The 9,016-nt window shown below is 40.4% G+C and overlaps 1 protein-coding gene across 1 annotated transcript; it reads left to right on the top strand.

Annotated features, from left to right (window-relative positions):
• The first annotated feature begins 495 nt into the window (after positions 1-495).
• On the top strand, positions 496-8,816 carry kcnk1b (potassium channel, subfamily K, member 1b). The gene is made up of 3 exons (XM_063491944.1): positions 496-1,525; positions 3,602-3,997; positions 6,090-8,816. The coding sequence occupies exons 1-3, from the start codon at positions 1,171-1,173 to the stop codon at positions 6,344-6,346; spliced, it is 1,008 nt and encodes a 335-aa protein (XP_063348014.1). The 5' UTR covers positions 496-1,170; the 3' UTR covers positions 6,347-8,816.
• The last annotated feature ends 200 nt before the right edge of the window (positions 8,817-9,016 follow it).

Genomic DNA, 9,016 nt, shown 5'->3' with positions numbered 1-9,016 from the left:
CAGGAAAACACTTCGAGTAACGCAAAACATATTTTCGAAGGGCAGGTAACTTTAAAGAAACAAAAGCAGATGTTTGACAGGGTAATCCATGCATAACGACGGTTGATGCATCGTTGTAAACCATACCACACCTTTGACTCAGTGGTAACACGCTGAATAGTATTTTTCCTTTCTATGTCATCAATGCAAAGAACACTCTCCAGTAAGTACAACTGTGATGTAGTCGCCCATATGTATTTCGACTGTATGTTGCCTGATGGTGACTCCAATATATTTACAATGGGACATATTGGACCTGTCACTTCTATCTGACATATTTAGTTGTTATGTCTTCCAAAAATATTATTGTTTCATTTTTAATAACAATGATGTAACACCCATTCTACCTGCATTAGCTTTAACTTTGATATTTTAGGTATTATGTCACCACAAACCTCTGTTCATGTGATTGAGATCTGGCAGCCAGGAGTGGACCAGCAATGGGCCGTCATTCTGTATGTAGGACAGAAGTAAGTGTTGGCTGTCACAAAACTGGGCCAATAATAATTTAGCCGTTTGGGACCTGAGTCTCCACGCCTCAGTTAACCCCAGGCGCCCCCTGTGGGTACACTGGGGCGTTTCTTCGCCTACCCAACATGACAGCCATCTGTGGTTAGCGAAAATATCTTTTCTGACGTCTCTCGATTGTTTTGACTAGAAATCGAAAGACAGGCTCGGCTACCTGAGAGGGGAGAAAGGGGAAGTTCTTGCGTCACACGCCCTTTGTCGCCGCCACATCATTTGATGCCTTCATAAGCGCTTGAAGCTCGGATTTTACCCCACAGAGTAAAAGCTAAACGCTTAGATTAGGAGTCAGCCTCTTAGCAATGTGCCTTTTTGGGGTTTTATCTATCCAAAGGGTCTCCAGTGACGACAGAGTACCAACTCGATACGCGTTTGTAGTATAAACACTCTTTTTGTAAAGGTATTACGTCGAGATTACCGACTGCACTTGAAAGCACCAAGTGGCAGGTTTCAGTCAGGGGAAAGCGGTTCCTCGTTTTGCTCTTTGTCTCTATTACATCCCTGCGTGTAGGATATATGCTGTCAATTTAGGACGTTAGACGGTCAAATTAACACCCGTAGACAAACGTAGCTTAGTATCACACCGGTGTGATACACCTCTTAAAAATGCTCCAGTCTTTAGCCAGCAATTCCTGTGTGCGTTTGATACAGACTCACAAATCGACGTGGTATTTCGTCTCCCTGGTGGTGGGCTACCTCCTCTATCTCATATTCGGCGCAGTTGTTTTCTCATCGGTCGAGCTGCCCTACGAAGACCTCCTGCGGCAGGACCTGAGGACCATTAAGAAGCAGTTCCTCCAGGAAAATGACTGCCTCTCCGAGGAGCGGCTGGAGCAGTTTCTTAGGAAGGCGCTGGAGGCGAGCAATTACGGGGTTTCCATCCTCAATAACGCCTCGGCCAACTGGAACTGGGACTTCACCTCAGCGCTGTTTTTCGCCAGCACGGTGCTGTCCACCACAGGTAGGTCCTGGGCAGGCCGGTGTGATGCTGCAGCCGAGCATGGCGTAGAATAGCGCAGAAAAGGCGCCTGACAAGGCCACACAAACCACGGGTCTTAGTACAAATGGGACTTTATATTTTGAAATATATAATTTATGTGTTTTGCGTTTATGTTGACACTGGAAACCCCGTTTACACACATTAACCCACTCTAAAAGAGCAACCCTTGCTGCAATACACACACACACACACACACACACACACACACACACACACACACACACACACACACAATATATGTATATATATATATATATATATACAGCTAGCGATAGAAATTTAAATATCTTCTTCTAACAGCTATAGCTGTAGAAGCAGGCCTTAACCCTCCCAGACAGCCACACATATTCTGCTTTAGGCAAGTGCATCAGACACGTGGTTTTCTGTCATTTTTTTCAAGGTGTAAGAAATAGCTTTGTTAAGTTAGAAGTTATGTATTTGTTTTCCCAAATAACTTCACAAAGGGCATGCGTGCCTTGCTGATCAGTCAGCGCACAGGAAGAACTTTAGCCTGACAGATTGGCAGCAGTGATGTTACAACATACACGGTAGTAAAGGTACCCTGTGCCCCAGTTGCTTCCTAAATGGGAAAAAAATTATCGTAGTATCTTGTTTTAAGTCTCAACAGAACTGATGACTGTAAACAGGACCTGACTGAGGTCTGCGTTTTTGCCTGCGTGTCATTTTACCATTCAGTGTCAGACACTCCCTGTTATTGTTGGATATTTTCTGTTGCCTTTGTTACCTTACAAAAACACATTACTCAATAGATGTGCAGTGACAGTTATGGTATTACCTAGGGCAGGTCCTTTTCTGAAGTGATGTAGTTACACTGTAGCTGCTAAATAACAAGCGGAAAGTGGAGGTGAACTATTTGGGATTTTTGTCACAAGGAAACAGTTTGATCATTTGCGTGTTGTGAGGCGGTAGTCCTGTGTTTTCAGGCTCTTTTTAGGTCTGGTATGTTTTCACACCATCAGAGATGCAGGTTTTTGAACTGATCACAAGCCAGATGGTCCCTCTCCTCTGTAGTCCAGAGGATCCAGTGTCCGCGTTTTTTTTTTTTTTTTTTTAAAAAGTAACTTTTTTTGTTACGTTTGTTACAAACTTACAAAATGAGATTTGTCTCAGACAGGACCTACTTTAACCTGAAAACTGTGTTTGCAGACAATGATTTCTGGAAGTGTTCCTGAGCAGATTCAGTGATTGTGACAACAAAATCATTCCTGTTTTTATTGCAGTTTCACCTGAGTGCTTGAAGATTATAGAAGTCTGCTACTGATTTGTAGCCTTGTCTCTTGCACACAGAGACTTCTTCAGACTCTTTTGATGACACTATGTGCTGTGTAGATAATGAGATGTTTACAGTCGTCACAGTCTTACGTTTAGGAACATTATTCTGAGATTGTTCCACAGATTGCAGATGCAGTTTTTTGCAGCTTGGTGAACCCGTGCTCATCTTTACTTCTGAGAAACTGTGCCGCTATAAGATGCTCTTTTTATACCCAAGCATGTTATCTACCTGTTGCCAATTAATGTAATTAGTTGGAATAAAATACTACTCACTTTTCAGACTTTTGAGATCTGTTACTGCTATAAAAGTCAGAATTAGCTCATATATATACTTTTTTTAATGAAATAAAAAAAAAATGTTCAGTTATCTTAAATTTAAATTGAAGTCCAAGACAAACTGCATTAAAAAAATAAAGGAAATTTGTTGCATGCCACAAAATACTAAAAGAAGAAGTCATAACTTTTATATCCTCCAAATGTTTGGTTTACTCAGTAACTGTGATGCAGGATGTTCCTGTTAGTTAAATTGAGCTCTCTTCCCATGAAATACAAACAAGCTACAATTTTACAGTGCATTTACGGATCGCCTTTCATTGTAAATATTTGCGTGGTTCTTTCCTGCAGTCACACCTGACGTGGCAGGAGAAAGAACAACAGACTATGATTTATAGCAGTGATTACAGAAGCGTTGCAATCCTACATTATTCTGCAGCTTTTGATGGTCGTAATGTTTTTCCTCTGCAGGATATGGGCACACAGCACCACTGTCAGACGGCGGCAAGGCCTTCTGCATTATTTACTCCGTGATCGGCATCCCCTTCACCCTTCTATTCCTCACTGCTGTGGTGCAACGGATCATGGTATTTAGCACACGGAGGCCGATCACATACATCCACACACACTGGGGCCTGTCCAAGCCACTGGTGGCCATTGTTCATGCCACTGTGCTCGCCACGTTGGCCGTCTCTTGCTTCTTCCTTATCCCTGCTGCCATCTTCTCGGCCCTGGAAGAAAACTGGAACTTCCTGGAGTCCTTCTACTTCTGCTTCATTTCGCTCAGCACCATTGGCCTCGGAGACTACGTGCCCGGAGAGGCTGCCAATCAGAAGTTCAGGGAGCTCTACAAAGTGGGCATCACTGGTGAGTGTCGCTTTTGAGAGTGTTATTAGCTGACTGTCCACTTTGATTCTTATCAGAGTTTTTTTAGTGATATTATATAACTAAATTATTCTGTAGATCTATTATTTTGGTATAATCACTATTAAGAAAATACATTTTTGGATTACGATATCGTTCTTAGCGCCTCTGTTCATAAACTAGGACCTGCTTTGTTTGCACTTAAAAACAGCACTCGCTTCCTAATTAAGCTATAAAGTGAGGAAAGAGCCTCAACAAGTCACACATAGTGTCAGAATGTGTAACATATGCTAAAGGGATAGTCTTTATTTGTTCAACTCTCATGTGGAAATAACAGCTGTAGAATACGGCCAGAGTTTGACATCTGAGCTCATTATCACGGATGGATTAAATTGAGGGTGGTGTAAGGGATAAAACAGCAGATAATGCAGGGCAGCAACAGGACTAACACGTCAGAGGGTGAGACAGGAACTTATGCTGTTTAAATAGACCAGCAGATCAGGAGGGCGTGTTTGGTACGATGAAAGCAGGGCAGTGTTATGTGTGGGTGAGCCAGTTGCCTGCCCAAATTAGCTCACAGGCTTCGCTTCATTTAAATTGCAAATGTGTCAGAACGAATGCTGTTATTTTTCCGATGTGAGAAAAATCACTTTTAGCGGGTTTTAATATGGCCAACTTTGATCTGCCTCTTTGTGACACAGTTAGCTGGGTCTATCTTTGACCTGTTTGTGAAAATTACACCATGCACCGTGTTGTGAGTGCATGCATCAGAATTACAGGCACACACGTTAGGATTTACAGTGCAGCTGTAGGTTTTATGTCATCATCAAAGAAGGGCCATATACACGTGGTGTCTAGGATATAGTTTTTCTACAGTAAAGTAGAAGTAATCACTGCCTTCTACTTGAGTCTGCACATTCAATTTCTTAAAACCTTCAGTTAAAATTGCCAGTTATATGCATGTTTTTTTTATGTGTTTAAAGCCATATTATTCTAATAAACAAGGTTAGAGCAGTTTTAAATCTGGACAATAACTTACTGGAGACAGCAGGAAGGTCTTGCCTGCGTTTTCTGGTTGTCTTGTGCAGGGTATTCTTAGCAGCACCGTTAAAGTTAATAGTAGCTAGAGTGCAAAAAAATGAAACTCAATTTAAACCCATAGAGTCTTGGCAGGGAGTGGGTGCACACGAATGTCAAATGTTACTCCACTCGACTGTCTCCAGCATTTGTGATGTGGGTGTGTGGTCAGAGAGCCAGAGAGAGAGAAAAATAGACGTCAATTTGTAGGCACAATGTGCCAGTCTGTAGGAGGAGACGAGGCAGGAACAGAACGCGTCTGCTTGCATGAATGGCTCCAGACACATTTGTACAACTTCCTCTGTGAAGAATTACATGCATCGGAAGTGATATGACCATAACTGTGTTACTGTTTTGATGTAAGTGCAACAACTAAAAAACAGCAGGCGTTTTGTTCAGTATATACTGAACAAACTACCTCATTTGCTAAAATCTCTTCAGTCTTGCCTTTGGGGTTAAGCAGCCACTCCTTCTCGGGATTTTGCACTATTCAGTGCATTCTGTATATGTGCATTTTGCCCCTACTTGAGGCTGAAGAAAATGCTCTTACTTAAATTGATACAAACAGTAAAGAATAGCATTTCCTACAAATGCCAGGCTCTGTTTTGATATGCAAAAAACCACCAACTATCAATGTTACACTATCCTTTCCGTTTTCTCTTTGTTTCAGTATTCTAAAGCATGCTCCATGTTTTTGTTAACATGGATGGTTTGCACTGCCCTCTTGTGTTGATCCATAAAACAACAGTGTTTATGAGTAAATCCACTGGGTTTGTATCAAGTAGCAAAACATCATCTGCAGCCACCATGCTGAAAAAATATGCTGCATTATAAATGATAAATATGCTGCAGGTATGAGATTAAGTCAGGCTTTAAACCTCTATTTAAATCCAGGGGAAGTGATTTCACATCAGGATTAAAGAAAATGCTTTTAATATGGTGTTAATTACACTAAGCACTGCAGATCATTACTCATATGCCTCCTAATCCCTGCCTGTTCTTTTTTTTGTCTCATCAGTCTACCTGATCTTGGGCCTCATAGTCATGCTAGTGGTGCTGGAGACCTTCTGTGAGCTGCAACAACTGAAGCAGCTCAGGAAAATGTTCTACCTGAAGAAGGAGAAGCCGGTCGACCGCCTCGCCATTTTGGAACACGATCAGCTCTCCTTCACTACGGTGTCCAACGGCGGCACAACCCAGAGCCAGGACAAATCCCAGACGTTTGTTTGCGTCCCGACTCTGGCCTCTCCCAACGACGATCCTATGATCCAGTAAAATTCACTTATTAAGGGATTAAAAATGTAGAAGTGAGGTGGCAAGGCTATTGGCAGAGAGAATGAGTAGATCTTAGCTGTAGGCTTTGTTTAACACTCAGCCCTGCAAATTTTAGTCGTAAAAGAAAAAAAAAAGAGACTTCTCAGATCAAGCAAACGTTTTCCTTTAGTGAACCACAATACTGACAATAGTGTTACGCAGCAGAGATTAAAATTATGTATATTAATAAGGCAGAAAATGAATATTGTAATAGTGGCTATAAATACAGAGGCAGTGATAAAAGAGAAAAAATCCTTCTGCTGTATTTCTGTCCTACAGACGCTCGGCACCATTGAAAGCTGCATTATTTATTGCATATTTAGGAATATTTTCAAAGTTAGGCTTTCTTGAATTTAGCTAAAATGCAGGACAAATCTCTGTTGTCTGTCTTAAAATAGTACATAAACATGTGTGCATCTTGTAAATAGAGATGCTTGACAGATATGTGGAATGTACATAATCAGGTTAATGTTTGAAAATGTAAATGTGCGGTGACACCTCCAATTATTCCACGCCGTGAAGATGATTCAAAGTGATGTTGATACATCTAAAAGGAAACTAATTATTTTAAGCTGTTTACTTGAAAAGTGTCATCACATTTTTATTTAAAAGTTGTATTTTTAAAAGTCAAATTAGTTTATTGCTCGGCACAGTTTGTGGCGCTCCTCGCTGTTGAATTGGCTCCTGCTGAGTTTCAGGTTCCTGTTTTCGTTGCACATTGTGTTTTTCACGATTGATTTATGAGGTTGACATCAGAATATATCCTGAGAACATGATCGTTTTGAGAAAGCTTTTTAAAAAACAGGCTTTTTCACCCCCAGCGGACTTCCAATTAGAAACACAAGCATGTTGTTTCTCTTTTTAAGTCTGCTTGGGTCATCTTCATAGAGGTGTTAAATATTCCGGTCGCACTCCACATTGTCATATTACATCGGGAAAAACATTTGTGGATTTTCTCATGCTGCAGCTCTGTTTGGGAGTTGTTACTGTGTCAAGCACTATAATTTATTGATTCATCTGAATGGCTTAACGTGTGCTAAAGTGTCTGAAAAGGGATGTGACATTAGCCTGGCTCGAACAGAGAACTGCAGAGGGCCGACCCGTGGCGTTTTACCTTCAACAAAGAGAGCTCAGTTTGCACAAGGACCCGAGTACAAGAATTCCTGAAAACCTTAGATTTTTTAATTTTTTTATTGGAAAGACTTTTTTTTTTGTTCATGGATACTTTGTAAAACTTGAGAATTGCTCGAAGCTAGAAAAGAATAGTGTTGAACAGCAAATTTTTTAGCGTATGTACAAAGTTTGAATAAAGTGTACGTTTTTTAATATTAACTGGGGAAGGTTTACAAAATATTCTCGGTAATTAATTCAAGCAATTCACGGTGCAATAGGAAAAGAGGAAATTATGAACTCCACAGTAGGAGCGCAGCTAAATCCCAGTTTTTATCCATTGTCTCAGATTTAAATCTAATTAAGTGACTTTAAATGAGCGAGTTTTAGGACTGAGGGAAAGTGTTATGTCAGATACAGTAGTTTCATGGTCATCATCCGTCCTCTAATCTGTTTGGTGCAAACAGACGACCACTCAAACAGTGACGCATGCTGCTGTAATGAAAAACCTCGTTTTCAATCACAGCACCTCCCGTTTCAGTGAACGGTGACACCGGCACAATCTGTTTTATGGAGATAATGTTCTGACCTCGTCTTTGGCATCAGGTTACAGCTTTTCATCAGGTTTTGAATGTAATGTTTTTTAATGCTTTTTTTTGCTACATGACATTTAAAGCCCCGTGAGAGCGCAGAAAAACTGACTGCTCTGCTGACTCTAATTTCAGTTTCATTTGTTTGGAACAGTGCATACAGGTGTCACGACCTGAAAGATTACCACTAGAGTTGGTTCACTGATCTGCAACAGTGTGTTCTGTAGATCAGTGGTTTTCTCTCTTTCTATTTTTATGCCAGTCTGGTCCTTCATGTGAACTGTGAAACACTGATTTTGTTCAGATTTCTTCAGGAGAAGAAGAACTTGAAACTTGGGGGTTACTCGCCTTATTTTTACTGTAAGATGTTTAATTGCTTTGTAGACAGATTAAGCTAATTGATGCTAAGGCTTTGATCCTACATGTTATATCAAAGGCAAAAGCTGTCAGGTGAGGTAGTTCTAGCTTTGATTCGGGAATAAACATTGTATGAAGGATTACAAATGGAAGTACACTGACGTTATTTATTCATGCTGAGAAATGGCATGTTTGGAGTATTTGTATTCATGAGTTTTTGTAGATATCTCTTCAGTGGTGGATGCTATAGATTCACATTTCTTGTTAAGTATTTTAGTGTTGCAATACTACGATTGTACATGAATACCATTGTGTATCAAGGTTTTACATGAACTTCATTTCAGCATAGGAATAAGAAACAAATAAACTGTAAAAGTGTGTCTTAAATAAAGTGTTTGTTATTAATTAATTGGAGTTCTTCGTTTTGTTTTGTGTCATGAATTGCAAAGTACAGACCCAAAAAGTACAGACCCAAATGCTGGCTCTCAGGATGACACAAGTAATATAAGATAAGATAAGATAAGATAACTCTTTGTTGTCATTTCACAGTCATACTTAGTACAATAGTACAACG

This window comes from Pelmatolapia mariae, linkage group LG13 (genome assembly GCF_036321145.2).
Source record: "Pelmatolapia mariae isolate MD_Pm_ZW linkage group LG13, Pm_UMD_F_2, whole genome shotgun sequence".
NCBI lineage: Eukaryota > Metazoa > Chordata > Actinopteri > Cichliformes > Cichlidae > Pelmatolapia > Pelmatolapia mariae.
This window is presented reverse-complemented; position numbering and strand designations above follow the sequence as displayed.

Excerpts from the sequence above, each read along its gene's own strand:
- kcnk1b (XM_063491944.1), top strand. The coding sequence starts at position 1,171 with ATGCTCCAGTCTTTAGCCAGCAATTCCTGTGTGCGTTTGATACAGACT. Across the intron at positions 1,526-3,601 it reads CACGGTGCTGTCCACCACAG|GATATGGGCACACAGCACCA; the intron begins GTAGGTCCTGGG and ends TTTCCTCTGCAG. Across the intron at positions 3,998-6,089 it reads CTACAAAGTGGGCATCACTG|TCTACCTGATCTTGGGCCTC; the intron begins GTGAGTGTCGCT and ends TTGTCTCATCAG.